At 40.9% G+C, this 16387-nt stretch overlaps 1 protein-coding gene across 1 annotated transcript in view; it reads right to left on the bottom strand.

Moving 5' to 3' along the window:
- tgfb3 (transforming growth factor, beta 3) overlaps window positions 1–12252 on the bottom strand; it is a 47345-nt gene extending 35093 nt beyond the window's left edge. The window contains exon 1 of the mRNA XM_056242804.1: window positions 11609–12252. Coding sequence (XP_056098779.1) covers window positions 11609–11954 — 346 coding nt within the window. The 5' untranslated portion in view covers window positions 11955–12252. The remainder of the gene's footprint in view (window positions 1–11608) is intronic.
- Window positions 12253–16387: the final 4135 nt, after the last annotated feature.

Genomic DNA, 16387 nt, shown 5'->3' with positions numbered 1-16387 from the left:
GGCGTGTGCAGTGGCCATCAGCGGTGGAGAGAGTAAAGGCGTCTGCAGTGGCCATCAGCGGTGGAGAGAGTAAAGGCGTGTGCAGTGGCCATCAGCGGTGGAGAGAGTAAAGGCGTCTGCAGTGGCCATCAGCGGTGGAGAGAGTAAAGGCGTGTGCAGTGGCCATCAGCGGTGGAGAGAGTAAAGGCGTCTGCAGTGGCCATCAGCGGTGGAGAGAGTAAAGGCGTGTGCAGTGGCCATCAGCGGTGGAGAGAGTAAAGGCGTCTGCAGTGGCCATCAGCGGTGGAGAGAGTAAAGGCGTGTGCAGTGGCCATCAGCGGTGGAGAGAGTAAAGGCGTCTGCAGTGGCCATCAGCGGTGGAGAGAGTAAAGGCGTCTGCAGTGGCCATCAGCGGTGGAGAGAGTAAAGGCGAGTGCAGTGGCCATCAGCGGTGGAGAGAGTAAAGGCGTGTGCAGTGGCCATCAGCGGTGGAGAGAGTAAAGGCGTCTGCAGTGGCCATCAGCGGTGGAGAGAGTAAAGGCGTCTGCAGTGGCCATCAGCGGTGGAGAGAGTAAAGGCGTGTGCAGTGGCCATCAGCGGTGGAGAGAGTAAAGGCGTGTGCAGTGGCCATCAGCGGTGGAGAGAGTAAAGGCGTGTGCAGTGGCCATCAGCGGTGGAGAGAGTAAAGGCGTGTGCAGTGGCCATCAGCGGTGGAGAGAGTAAAGGCGTGTGCAGTGGCCATCAGCGGTGGAGAGAGTAAAGGCGTCTGCAGTGGCCATCAGCGGTGGAGAGAGTAAAGGCGTGTGCAGTGGCCATCAGCGGTGGAGAGAGTAAAGGCGTCTGCAGTGGCCATCAGCGGTGGAGAGAGTAAAGGCGTGTGCAGTGGCCATCAGCGGTGGAGAGAGTAAAGGCGTGTGCAGTGGCCATCAGCGGTGGAGAGAGTAAAGGCGTGTGCAGTGGCCATCAGCGGTGGAGAGAGTAAAGGCGTCTGCAGTGGCCATCAGCGGTGGAGAGAGTAAAGGCGTGTGCAGTGGCCATCAGCGGTGGAGAGAGTAAAGGCGTCTGCAGTGGCCATCAGCGGTGGAGAGAGTAAAGGCGCGTGCAGTGGCCATCAGCGGTGGAGAGAGTAAAGGCGTGTCTTGGATCTGTGTATTGGATCCGTGCGTGCGCTCTTAAAGTGACAGCAGCCTAATATTCCTCACGCTGCCTGTGTGTCAGTGTTAATCAAACAACAGACTCACTGCTCTTGACTAAATAACTTGTGCATCTTTAATAAGGATTAATCTATATTTAATCAATGTTATTTTACATTTGATTACTTTATTCAGTTTCTGTACCTATTCTGCTATTCTCCATCTACTGTTAAATCAAACTGTAACACTGTTTATTTAATTAGCATCTTTGTTTTATTGTGTTTATTTGTGCTATTGCTTTGTTCTTATTTTATTACAGACTGTTTATTTGACTTTAACAGTGCTTAAATTGTATACTTTATATTGATATTATGTTTATATAGATTTTTTATTTTTTTTGCATTGTTCTTGGATTACATTTAAAGGGTAACTAAACACTAAACCAACTTTTTTTAGTTAATGATCTGTAAAGCCCCGTTCACACTACACGCGACTTTTTCACTGCAAGTCGCCAGTTGCTGGCGATGAGGTCGCTAGTGGGCGTTCCCCACTACTGGTTGACTAGTGTGACATCCAAAAGACAGCGAATCAGCTTTCTTGCCGCTATCACTGCAGGCCCAGGGGCTGAGGAGAAGGATCACGTGCGCTCCACTCCTATTGGTTGTCGCTCGCGAAAATCGCTCTTCATTTGCATAAAGTTAAAAATTTCTCAACTTTGTCGCGTTGCCAGACACGCCCCATCTAGTCGCCAACGGTCGCTGTCGCGCGTGTCGCCGGAAGTCGCCCGCTCACTATTGAAATGAATGGTATCGCGTCGCTTGGTCGCGTGTAGTGTGAACGGGGCTTAAGACTGGGGCTTTATTAGTGCTGTTCATTGATTCGAGTACCTTTTTTGACATTTGGGTATAAAGTGTTTTAATTCTACAATATATGGTGAAAAAACGTCTGAGTGCTGCCCTCTTCAGGTTGAACGGTGGCTACTGCAGTTGAATTTTCCTATTGGATGTTTGCGGTAGTTCGTGACGGTAGCGGTGAGAGCTGACGTAAGCAGGTTTCAGCTTACCACGCCCTTGGTACGAGCTACCACGCCCATAGCAGTATAAAAACCATATATAGCGAGTAGCGAGTCAGGAGTTGGAAATGCGAGTATTGAAAACGATCAGGATAGAGTATCCGTTCATCCCCTCTATCTCCGCCCATTTTTCCAGCATTTTTCAAATATTGCCAGTGGGTGGAGTCAGGCTCTGACCAGGGGTTTAGTTACCCTTTAAAAAGTCTGGCGAGTAAAATAAAAAAATGGCTAGCCAGTGGCGGCACGAGCTTCAGCGTGTCTGTAAGATGCAACTCGCATTTTTCCCAGGAAGTTTCGATTTGTTCTCATCTCACATGGGAAGAAACGATGTTTTATTTGCAAATGTTTTATGAGATATTCCAATGTTGTGCAGAGCTAGTGCGTCCAGTCTCAGACTGTAAAAAAATAATAATAAGTTGCCAATATATGCTTATTATATATATATATGCTAATTAATGCAAATGGCAGCTATTCTGTATCTACACGTGCCTGTGTGTCTCTCCGCACGCTTCTCGAGCCGCTCTCCTCTTGAAGATGGAAAGCCCCGCTCGGAGATTTGAAATTCTAATCAACTCTTTTGGTTTCCTTCTAGATGATCTCATTTTTCCTACTGCAATGTTGTAGGTGGATTTCACATTATGGCTGATTTCGCCAAGGCTCGAGTGTGTAGCTCATTTGTTCCATGAACGGATATACAGGGATTGTTGCAAAGGATCAGTTTTGAGTCAGATATGGGTCAATAGAGTGACAACAAACACCTCTAGGTTTTCCAAAACTGGACAATAGTTTTCATTTTAGTTAACAATAATAACCCTGTTGCAGTCTATCATTACTTCAGCAGATTATTAGCACGTCTCAGGCCAGGTAAGTGTCATGTTTGAGGTGCTCTCGTCGGCTTGACTCCTCTCCGGCCAGGTGACATGATCCAGAGTTCCTGAGAAAGCCTTGGATGTAATCACGGCAGCGCTGATGAATGTCAGAGGAAATGAAGTCAAGTCAGCTTCATTTATACAGCGCTTTTAACAACACAGACTGTTTCAAAGCAGCTTTACAGTGATAACAGGAGATTACAGTAACAGAGATTGTTTAGGCTTTACAGCAGCTCTGGAATAAAGTTATTGTCCAGCTAAAGTTAGTTTTGATTGATTCACTGGATTCAAAGATCATTAGTTATTAAAGGATTAGTTCACTTTAAAAAAAAACTTTTGCTGATAATTTACTCACCCCCATGTCATCCAAGATGTCCATGTCTTTCTTTCTTCAGTCGAAAAGAAATTAATGTTTTTGATGAAAACATTCCAGGATTTTTCTCCATATAATCCACTTTGCTGGGCACCAAACGGTTCAAGGTCCAAAAGACAGTTTCAGTGCAAACTGCAAACTGTTCAAAGGGCTTTAAACGATTCCAGACGATGAATAATGGTCTTATCAAGCGAAACGATCGCTCATTTAAAAAAGAAATAACAAAGTTTAAGTTTTATAAGCTCAAATGCTCGCCTTGCTCTGTTCTGTGTGACTCTCCTGTTCGAACTCGTTCATCAAAATGAACGAATCTTTTTTCGAGTCATTTGGTTCATTTAACGAACGAAATGAACGAATTGACTCGGAAAAAGATTCGTTCATTTTGATGAACGAGTTCGAACAGGAGAGTCACGAACGTGCATCACAGAACAGAGCAAGGCGAGCATTTGAGCTTATAAAACTTAAACTTTGTTATTTATTTTTTAAATGAGCGATCGTTTATTTATTTTTTAAATGAGCGATCGTTTTTTATTTTTTAAATGAGCGATCGTTTTGCTTGATAAGACCCTTATTCATCGTCTGGAGTCGTTTAAAGCCCTTTGAACAGTTTGCAGTTTGCACTGAAACTGTCTTTTGGACCTTGGACCGTTTGGTGCCCAGCAAAGTGCATTATATGGAGAAAAATCCTGGAATGTTTTCATCAAAAACCTTAATTTCTTTTCGACTGAAGAAAGAAAGACATGAACATCTTGGATGACATGGGGGTGAGTAAATTATCAGCAAAAGTTTTTTTTAAAGTGAACTAATCCCTTTAACTTAGGGGCCGCTAACACGACACTGTTCTAACAGAAAACCCTTAATGTCTTCTGGCCGTTCATTCACACAACAGCAGTGTTCGGCGCTCGAGAACGCAAAGTGTGATGCGAACTTACGGGTGGGACTATAAAAACTCGTCACTCTACGCCAGTCTGAAGACCAGACATGTGATTATATCACGGTCAGAGAGCGGAGCTTTATTAGGTACCATTAGCAGACTGGTTAATATTACGAGTTAATAAACTGTGTTGTAATGAAGGCCTAGGTTTATTCATTACAATCACATTATACCCAAATCCATGTGAAAGTTGATGATATAACTAAAGCATATTTTAAAGACATGTCAAGAGGTCAAAAGTTCCCCTCACTGTTCAACAGCAAACAAATAAATATATTAAACAATAGGATAAAAACGACCAATTATTTCTCGTTTTTTGGCCACAAATGTAAGTTTATGTATTATGCATGTATTAGTTATTATGGAAAAGCACTTATCTCTTTCTCTCTCCCACTCAAACACACACACACACTCATTTGAAAGTTGATATATCTAATCCAGAAAGCATATTTTGATGAAATGTCAAGTGTCTAAAAGTTCCCCTAGTGCAGAACTGTAGGGGTTAAATCATTCCCAGACATCACCAGATTGAATGCAAATCAGTGCGCTTTCCTTCAGGTCCTGTGAGCCTTTGTTCTGCGTCCAGACGGCGAGTGTGCAGTGAGCGGAGGTCATGCGGTGAACATCCCGGGTGCAGTTATCGAGAGCGGAGCGCAACAGGCCGTGACCCGTGTGTTAAGAGACTCCTCCGGTCGGTTATCTCCAGGGTCTTATTCACGCGGCGGATGTGGAATCCCTCAAACAAATGACAGACCTGCATCCCAACGTTCATGCTATCCGTCCTGAACAGTGTGTGAGACTAAAATAAGTGTGTGCTAAAGCATGGTATGTTGAAGAGAGGATGGTCTACTATTCCCGTATGCTCACTATAAAGGCTAATATTACCCACAATCCACTGCGCTTTGGAAGAGGAACAACAAACACGAGTAAAAAGTGTTAAAAAACTACAAAACATGGTGGATATGCGCAACCGGGGTTTAGATAAAGGTTTGAGTGACTAGTCAAAGTTTAACCTGATAACAAAAATATGATGTTATCCGTGTTATATCTAATCTGTAATAAAGTGGACTTTTATAAAGATCCGTTCAGCCATTAACTTTTAAATGCATCATTATGCATCGATATGAGGAGTCTCCGCATGAAAGACCCTGCAAAGTGCTTCTGCATTTCTGTCTGATACAGTAGCCAATTAAATTAGATTAAATGTGGAGGATTTTAACTGTGACAAGATGATTGACAGGCCAGTTTACTGTGACAGGATGATTGACAGGCCAGTTTACGGTGACAGGATGATTGACAGGCCAGTTTACGGTGACAGGATGATTGACAGGCCAGTTTACGGTGACAGGATGATTGACAGGCCAGTTTACTGTGACAAGATGATTGACAGGCCAGTTTACTGTGACAGGATGATTGACAGGCCAGTTTACGGTGACAGGATGATTGACAGGCCAGTTTACTGTGATATGATGCGACAGAGCAACCGTTAAAGGGATACTCCACTTTTTTTGGAAATAGGCTAATTTTACAACTCCCCCAGAGTTAAACTGTTGAGTTTTACCGTTTTTGAATCCATTCAGCCGATCTCCGGTTCTGGCGGTACCACTTTTAGCATAGCTTAGCATACATCAGTGAAGTGGACAAGACCATTAGCATTTCTAAAAAAAAAAAAATGACCAAAGAGTTTCGATATTTTTCCTATTTAAAACTTGACTCTTCTGTAGTTACATCGTGCACTATGGCCCCTTTCACACCGCAAGTCCTAATGCTCAATTCTGATTTTTTGCTCAGATCCGATTTTTTTGATTGGCTGTTCACATTACCTTTTAAAATGTGACCTATTTCTGATTGCAATGTTTGAGGTTTCAAACTAACCGGCATGCGCAAAAGAACAATAACAATGACATCAGACGCACCACGAGCGCACCCCAGAGTTAAACTGTTGAGTTTTACCGTTTTTGAATTCAGTCAGCCGATCTCCGGTTCTGGCGGTACCACTTTTAGCATAGCGTAGCATACATCATTGAAGTGGACAAGACCATTAGCATTTCTAAAAAAAAAAATTACCAAAGAGTTTCGATATTTAATAATCAAGAAACTTCACTGCCGGACCATGAGAGCAGCAGGCGTAATGATATGACGCAGCGCCTGAAAATAGGCTACCGTCCGTCAACACAACGGAACTATTTTCAGGCGCTGCGTCATATCATTACGCCTGCTGCACTCATGGTACGGCAGTAAAGTTTCTTGATTATTACGCAGGAATGAGAGTATAGTTCCCAGCCATATCAGCCTAGAAAATCGCAACTTTACATTTTCCGTCGGTCTTAGGTTCACACTGCAGGCAAAAGTGGCCCAAATCTGATTTTTTTGGGGTCAAGTGACCAGGTCAGATTTCTTCAGAGGTAATGTGAACACTCAAATCTAGCCCAGATCTGATTTTTTTCAATGCGGCCCCAGTGTGAACAATCAAGGCGGATTTGATGCGACTTTTACGTCAATCTACGTCGACATTTGTCACAATTATGCGCCGGCGAAGCCCTAGACACAACAGACACAGACAGTAGCCTAACATTAAAAACTTGACTAGATATGGAGAACAGCGATGAAGTGAGTCAATGAGAGTGAGGTGTTAGATCTAAGTAGTATATGGGGAGATACTTCAATTCAAGCTAGAAGGACCTACCGTAACCGCTCCGTTTTTGAAAAAATTGCACACGAAATGGAAGAACGGGGACACAGGAGAACAGCGTCTCAGTGAAACTATTCACGTCATATTCCCACCATCCTGGCTTCGTCTACGCATCCACACAGATCTCTGTAGTGAATTTGCAACTATAAACCCGCAAAAGTTTCCATTACACAAACATTATGAAATAAATGCGAATATGCTTACTTCCCCCATAACCTCCCGAACTTTAGTGCAACCGCGTGGTGCGTCTGATGTCATTGTTATTGTTCTTTTGCGCATGCCGGTTAGTTTGAAACCTCAAACATTGCAATCAGAAATAGGTCACATTTTAAAAGGTAATGTGAACAGCCAATCAAAAAATCGGATCTGAGCAAAAAAACAGAATTGAGCATTAGGACTTGCGGTGTGAAAGGGGCCATAGTGCACGATGTAACTACAGAAGAGTCAAGTTTTAAATAGGAAAAATATCGAAACTCTTTGGTCATTTTTTTTTTTTTAGAAATGCTAAAGGTCTTGTCCACTTCAATGATGTATGCTAAGCTATGCTAAAAGTGGTACCGCCAGAACCGGAGATCGGCTGAATGGATTCAAAAACGGTAAAACTCAACAGTTTAACTCTGGGGGAGTTGTAAAATGAGCCTATTTCCCAAAAAAGTGGAGTATCCCTTTAAAGACGTGATAGTGTCCCAAAGCTTGTCTACTCTTCTGCTACACACTCAAACGTACTTTTTCTTCACAAAAAGAGTACATACTTTTAAGAAGTAGTACAAGTAGGCGAATTGAGACGCAGCAACGAGATGAGATAATGCAGAAAAAGCCTGACTCGAGCGCTCACGTGACCGGCGAATCAGAGATGGAAAAAAGTGCGCGCGTTTGTGTGTTTTGGCCAGCGAATGTGATCTCTGTTTTGCTTGGAAATGACATCACCTTCTTACTATTAAACATATCAGCAGAAGTGGCGCTTTCTGAATCTCTGATCGCCGTCCATCGCTCTCTGGCACACACAGCCGTGATTTCCAACAGCCAGATAGTGTTATAGCCCAGTCCCAGAGACTCACCATCTGCTGGCTGGGTGTTCCTCCCTCCACACACAGCCTTTCTGGGAAGTTTTGCAAGTTGCCAATCGGTGGAAAAGAGGCTGGGACGCAGGTGCACGTCTTAATCTTACTCTTGGTTAATGGACAAACAGGTCTGGAATGGCAAAAATGCTTTCCAGTGATGTCATTCAGTCATTTTTGGATGCAAATACACACAGAGGCGATAAGAAAGCACAACACATGAACCCACTGGCCCCGGACGCGGCGTGCATGAAAAGACATTAGATTAGCTGATGTGAATGGAACGTGAATATACATTACTCGACCCACCACATTCTCTCAGACTGCGCTTATGACTCTGAAAACTGCAGGATGGAAAGGGAAGAAATCCCTCTGCCGATCCAGTTCTTTCCCGCATGAGTGCTAGAATTCGTGTGTTTGTTCTGCGGGACGAGTCTCCGCTGGGACCGTATTTAACAATAACAGCCCATAGAGCAGTGGGGGGATATTCCTTCAATATGAGGCACGTAAATATACATTTATATGATTCATATCAACGAAACTGCTTACAGACAAATGGGATCACTGAGATCCTTTTATAGTTTTTATTCATATTTTTGAATTGGTTTTTGTTTAATCTGTTTTCATTTTATTTTTCATTAAAGGTTTAGTCATTTAAAAAAAAAAAAAAATGAATCAGTAGTTTTAGTATTTTGGTACGTCAAGTTAAACTAAATAAAAATTGAAATGTTTCCTTGCCAACTAGCTGAAATATTTTTCAGTTAATGTTTATTTTATTTCAAGTAATGAAAATGTTTTTGTATGGTTTTAGTTTTTTAGTTTCCATGTCTGTAGCTTTTGAATGTGTCTTTATAGTCCTAAAAGTGGACTAAACTAATGTGCACTGTAAAAGATGTTGCACTAACTTTGTAAAAACAAGATCATTTTACTCGTTTCTGCTCTGTTGACATTACTCATTTTTATTGAGTTTTTATGACTTTCTGATATGTACCTGTTTCTTAAAGCATTGCAATTCAGTTCACGGAAATAAGACTTTCTTTTCTGAGAAACAAATATTTGGTGACTCATCTTGCACTTACAGGCACATGTCATCTTTAGTCCAATCAGACGCTCTCTAGAATGAGAACGTCCAGCAACTACCAACAGCAAGCAGCGTTCACTGCTGTGACACCAACTAATAACAAAAAGGGACGAGCTCTTCAACAGATTCTAACTACATCAACACTTAAAAGAAAACTGTGCTCGTCAACTGGGTTTTTTTCGTTAAATATTTGAGTCACAGTTCAGACTTCAGATCACCACACTGGCAGAACCTCTTCAGAACCAGCCGTTCTCAGATGAACATTCCAAATGGAACCCGAAAATTCCAAATGGAACCTGAACATTCCAAATGGAACCCGAACATTCCAAATGGAACCTGAAAATTCCAAATGGAACCTGAACATTCCAAATGGAACCCGAACATTCCAAATGGAACCTGCACATTCCAAATGGAACCTGAACATTCCAAATGGAACCCAAAAGTTCCACGAGAACATCAGTTAGCGGTTCCTCCAGTAAACCCTCGTGAATAAATGTTCTTTATTGGCATCAATGGTTTCATGAAGAACCTTTAACATCACTTTCCAAACATAAAAAGTTATTTATAGTGGAAAAAACAGGTTCTTTAGATTATTAAAATGTTTTAAAAAAAATTAAACTAGTGTTGACTAAAAAAAAATGGTTCTTCAATGGCATCGCTACCCTTTTAGAACTTTTATATTTAAGAGTGTAACACCAAAAGGGAAGGCCTTGAAGCACTTGAAATATATATTGAAGTTAATTTAACCTTTAGATGTTTTCCAGAGGGTTCCCCAAAGGATCTTTGCATTTCAAGGGTGATAGTCAAACCAAAAATTATTCAGACACCAGATATAATTTTGTATCTATTTTTTTTTTACAAGTGGGTGCAGGACAGGTCATGTATGTAAGTGAGGAGAGCAAAATAAAGTAAACTGTGACATATTATACCCAAATATTCTTCATACAGTGACTACCAGTAACATTTGGGACTAAAAATGATTCCTCCACTTTGAGCTGATCATGTGTTTGCTGTGATTGCTAATGCTCTTTTCACACACAGACTGAACAACATGAAGCATTGCTTGGTCACTGGTTGAGCTAAACTGGTATTATCTAATTGTGTAGTTAAATTGAACAGCTGACAGATATTCAACATAATTCATGTGTGAGAGTTTAACAGAAGGACGGACAAAACCAGTCAAATATCCACTGATCTGAGAACTGAGTTCTGCTCATATTTATCACCATTTTCTAAAGCAATAAACTGAGATAATGTGAGAAATGTTGAAGGTGTCTTTGGTTTGACTGTATACTGTAGCAACTTCTACTAGCACATGCTTTCAGACAAAGAGTAAAACAGGTCTGGTTCACCACTTTTCCAGAATCACCTCTCGCACTCTCGTCTTATCTTTCAACAGCTTCACAATCTAGTGCTAAACTAGGAAGACATTCACCCAACTGTGTCCTCAGATAATCTGGGGCCCGTCTCGACTTGGACAGGACCCAGAGACACATGGAAAATTGTTGGAGATCCTTTTGCACTGACCCTCCGGTGAACGAACAGACCAGACAAACCGTGTGAAATCGTTTTCAGATGTCAACTTGGTCCATCTATTACCAGGACAGATTTAAACGGCCTGAAAAGTGATTAGTGCATTGGTGTAACGTGAGCCGAGCGGCGCTATTATCACCTGTAACACTTTAATAACATTAACCAACAGAATCACATTACAGATCGGTTCAAGTTAGGAGTGTAACAATATATCGCAATGCAAAAATGCATCAATATGTATGGTGGATAGTGACCATATGTATTGTGTATACTTCACCCAAAATGAACATTTTTAGTGTCAGTACTACATTAATAATGTTGAATATAATGTATAATAATGCAATGGGGGATATTTGTGGGTCCTGATAATGCCAAATGTGTTATAATACCAGTAAAAAGTGGCCTACATTATTTAAAATTTATAGTCAGTGACAGATCAAGCATAATGGTGTAAAATAATTCTGTATTTTCAGCTTCGGAATCATGAATATTGTTATTCTGGTGTCTCTATTGTCCTGTGCTTTGGGTTTCCAGCACCAAGTCCAAGAATATCCATTTCCACCAATTTAATACCAAATTTAACATTTAATTAACAGTAGGCTACATTTTTTGTTAAATGTATCCTATCGTGAATTCAGTATCGTGATATGAGGGTATCGTTACACCCCTAGTTAAAGTACATTCAAATTTTGACTGCAATTCAAGTATTTCTTGGTGAACTGTGAGAAAAGGTTTTGTAGGATAAATGGGTGTTCAGAAATGCAATGTTTCATCAGTCACCTTGCTCTCTAGAGATAACTGTTATTGGCCATTACTTTTGAATCTGTTAGTCTATGAATACCCCTGTCTCCAGTGCCAGACCGTGCACCTATACGGTAACTTACTGTTTTCAGGGGAGCCCTGGATCATGTTGAACTTGTGTATTTCTTTAGCGTAGTATTCGGTCTCGGTGTTGTCCTGTCCGCAGCTCTGATGCCGGTCTCGGCCAAACTCCTCCAGCAGTTCCCTAGTGCTGTTATACAGGGCCAGCACTTGATAGGGCACCTGACTAGGGCCCAGGGTCTGTGGCGGGCTGGTCAGCCTCAGTTTGCTGAGGATCTGACCCCGAATGGCCTCCACCCTCTTCTTCTTAATGTGGTCGATGTCCACCGTGGTGCAGGTTGATAGAGAGAAACTCATGGTCACACTGTTTAAAAGCAGGAAAAACAGCAGCCCTCTGCCCAAATGCATGGTTTATTCTGTTCACTTGTCACAGTTCCAGTTCACTTGTATAGCTTTAAAAGGATAATGAGAGTGAATCCCAGGTTGCCCTCTCTATGGGCTGGAGTTCAAGTGCTGAGCCTGTTTTCTCCAAGAGATTCCATGCTGCAACCTTATTATTCCATATAAACACCGCACAATAATCCCATAACATCCTTAAACATCCATCATTGGCACTTTACAAGAAACCAGATTTTCAGCATAGCCTTGTCCAATCGCATTTCCCCCTTAAACAAGCGCCGTGGAAGAGTTTCCCTGTGAGTTGCACGCGCTCAACGCTCGCGCTCGTCTGACAGGATTATTTCGCTCTCGTGCGCTTTTATAGTCAGAGTCTCTGTGACGTGTGTCGGTGGGCGGAGCCACGCTCGCTCACCCCGAGTGCTCTCTTTCCCATTCATGCAATCACTTTATATAATAGCTAACGCATAGAAAATGTAATTGCAGATTACGTAACCTAAAGCAATGGGAACGAATAGAATATTTTAGAAATGACTGTGTAATCCTAATTATCCAAACGCCAAATGTCCTTCTCTGGCGCTCACTCTACAGGAATTGTTTTTTATAAAGTCTGTGCGCCTCCTGCTGGATGTTTAATCTGAAACTACCAACATACATTTCATAGAAGCTGCTGCTTTATATTAGAAACATTTATTTGATAATAAAAAAAAAACACACACACAAAAACATCAACAACAACAACAGTAATATTTTGAAATATTATTACGATTTAAAACAGCTGTTTGCTATGTGAATATAAAGTGTAAATTTATTCCTGCTGAATTTTCAGCATCATTACTCCAGTCTTCAGTGTCACATGATCCTTCAGAAATCACTCTAATATGAGGATTTGATGCTCAAGAAACATTTCTCATTATTATCAGTGGTGAAAACAGTTATTTACATTTTTATTTCAGGATTCTTTGATGGATAGAAAGTTCAAAAGAAATAAAGGATTAATTAAATTGATCAAAAGTTACAGTAAAGACTGTATAATACTAATGAGAAATGTTTCTTGAGCATCAGATCCTCATATTAGAGTGATTTCTGAAGGATCATGTGACACTGAAGACTGGAGTAATGATGCTGAAAATGCAGCTTTGATCACAGGAATAAATTACATTTTAAAATATATTAAAATAGAAACCAATCATTTTAAAGTGTCATAATATTTAACAATATTCAGCCTTGGTGAGCAAAAAGAGACTTCTTTTAAAAACATTAAAGATCTTACCATCCCGAAACTTTTGACTAGTAGTTTACTTGCATTATATTACAGGTTACAGTGTGTTCATAATAATCATGCTGAAATTGTCAAGGATGTATTTGAAGTCATTCATTAGGCTAATATAGCCATGTATGGTTTCACATAACTTTTTATTGAAGCAGATCTTTATTTTGAGCGTCATTACCATCATTGTTTTAAATGTAGCTGAACAAAGAAACACTGTTTACCCTTTCAAGAGCTGGTGAACCTCATTCAGATTTCACTGTCCATGACATACTTCAGTTTGCATGAAATAACCGATGTCAAGTTGCAGTGGGAACTTGCATATCAACATTTCTATATATGGAAAGATCCATGTGGCTTAAATCAACATACACAGGCAATGTCCTAAACAATATAAGACCCCAGATTGCTGGCACTGAACCAACATTTCCCTTAAAAAACAAAAATAAACAATAGATGATCAGTGGATGTCATCACTGTCCCACGGACATGAAGAGGACAGCAAAGAAACACTCACTACGCCACAATATCCCAGTGACAAAGAACTAAACTCCTGCACTTTCTGATACTTGTTTGTCGTTTTTGTTGTAACTTTGTTTTTGCTCGTCAGTCTTTTAATTTCTATTTATATGTGTGTGTTTATTTTGCTATTGGCTCTAAAGTGACCTCGAGTTTTAGAAAATTTTAGTAAAATAAACTTCAGATAAAATCTTACCACTTGAAAATTCGTCAAGTTTCTTTATTAAAACGTTAATTTTATGTTCTGGAAGATGATGTGATCATGGCCTTGATCAACATTCAATTTCAACTGATCTGTGATGGTAAAGACATGTGATGTTGATGAAGTGATGGTGAAGACATGTGATGGTGATGTGATGATGAAGACGTGATGTGATGACTTGTGATAGTGAAGACATGTGATGTTGAAGGCATGTGATGGTGAAGACATGTGGTTATGAAGACGTGATGTGATGATGTGATGGGGAAGACATGTGATGTTGAAGGCATGTGATGGTAATGTGATGGTGAAGACATGTGATGGTGATGATGTGATGGTGAAGACATGTGATGGTGAAGACGTGATGTGATGATGTGATGGGGAAGACATGTGATGTTGAAGGCATGTGATGGTGAAGACGTGATTATGAAGACGTGATGGTGATGATGTGATGGGGAAGACATGTGATGGTGATGATGTGATGGTGAAGACATGTGATGGTGATGACATGTGATCAGTGCCGCCGCTCCCACCACGCGCATCACGCGCTGTGCTTAGGGCACCAAGTGCTGAGTGGGCACCAAAATAGCCTAATGAAAAATAAATCATCATAGTCATAATAATTTTAAGGCACTTTTTAGGCATGCATATAACAAAAAACGTGTCCTGTTGCCATAGTAACAGTAATGGTGTCTGTGAACCACATGACACTCTCACGCTGAACATGCATTACAGTAATAAACATCAAAATAAATAAATCTAATAAAAAATACCAAATCATACATTTTTATTATTTAATTGATAAAACATTAAAGAAAGCACATCTTAAATACTCACAAGAGTATTTAATTGCTCGAAAGTAACGATGGTGCCTCCCCTCCCCCTTAAAAAATTAAACTGGCAATAACAAACGTTTTTTTCTCGGGGGGTGGGGGGCATCATAAAGGAATTTTGCTTAGGGCACCAAAATGGCTAGCAGCAGCACTGCTTGTGATGGTGAAGACATGTGATGCTGAAGACATGTGATGGTGATGATGTGATGGGGAAGACATGTGATGTTGATAAAGCGATGGTGAAGACATGTGATGTTGAAGTGATGATGGTGATGAAGTTATGGTAAAGACATGTGATGTTGAAGTGATGGTGATGACATGTGATGGTGATGACACGTGATGGTAAAGTATGTGATGGTGAAGACATGTGATGGTGAAGACATGTGATGTTGAAGTAATGGTGAAGACACGTGATGTTAAAGTGATGGTGAAGACATGTAATGGTGAAGACACGTGATGTTAAAGTGATGGTGATGACGTGATGGTGAAGACACGTGATGTTAAAGTGATGGTGAAGATATGTGATGGTGAAGACATGTGATGTTAAAGTGATGGTGATGACGTGATGGTGAAGACACGTGATGTTAAAGTGATGGTGAAGATATGTGATGGTGAAGACATGTGATGTTAAAGTGATGGTGAAGATATGTGATGGTGAAGACATGTGATGTTAAAGTGATGGTGATGACGTGATGCTGAAGACACGTGATGTTAAAGTGATGGTGAAGATATGTAATGGTGAAGACACGTGATGTTAAAGTGATGTTGAAGATATGTGATGGTGAAGACACGTGATGTTAAAGTGATGGTGAAGATATGTGATGGTGAAGACATGTGATGTTAAAGTGATGGTGATGACGTGATGGTGATGACGTGATGGTGAAGACACGTGATGTTAAAGTGATGGTGATGACATGTAATGGTGAAGACACGTGATGTTAAAGTGATGGTGATGACGTGATGGTGAAGACATGTGATGTTAAAGTGATGGTGATGACGTGATGGTGAAGACACGTGATGTTAAAGTGATGGTGAAGATATGTGATGGTGAAGACATGTGATGTTGAAGTGATGGTGAAGATATGTGATGGTGAAGACATGTGATGTTAAAGTGATGGTGAAGATATGTGATGGTGAAGACATGTGATGTTGAAGTGATGGTGAAGATATGTGATGGTGAAGACATGTGATGTTAAAGTGATGGTGAAGATATGTGATGGTGAAGACGTGTGATGTTGAAGTGATGGTGAAGATATGTGATGGTGAAGACATGTGATGTTGAAGTGATGGTGAAGATATGTGATGGTGATGAAGTTATGGTGAAGAGATGTGATGTTGAAGTGATGGTGAAGACATGTGATGTTGAAGTGATGGTGAAGATATGTGATGGTGAAGACATGTGATGTTAAAGTGATGGTGAAGATATGTGATGGTGAAGACATGTGATGTTAAAGTGATGGTGATGACGTAATGGTGAAGACACGTGATGTTAAAGTGATGGTGAAGACATGTAATGGTGAAGACACGTGATGTTGAAGTGATGGTGAAGATATGTGATGGTGAAGACGTGTGATGTTGAAGTGATGGTGAAGATATGTGATGGTGAAGACATGTGATGTTGAAG

Source organism: Rhinichthys klamathensis, unplaced genomic scaffold, assembly GCF_029890125.1.
Source record: "Rhinichthys klamathensis goyatoka isolate OS25496 unplaced genomic scaffold, OSU_Roscu_1.1 h1tg000754l_1, whole genome shotgun sequence".
Lineage (NCBI taxonomy): Eukaryota > Metazoa > Chordata > Actinopteri > Cypriniformes > Leuciscidae > Rhinichthys > Rhinichthys klamathensis.
The sequence above is the reverse complement of the archived record's forward strand: the minus strand, read 5'-3'. Positions and strand labels throughout refer to the sequence as shown.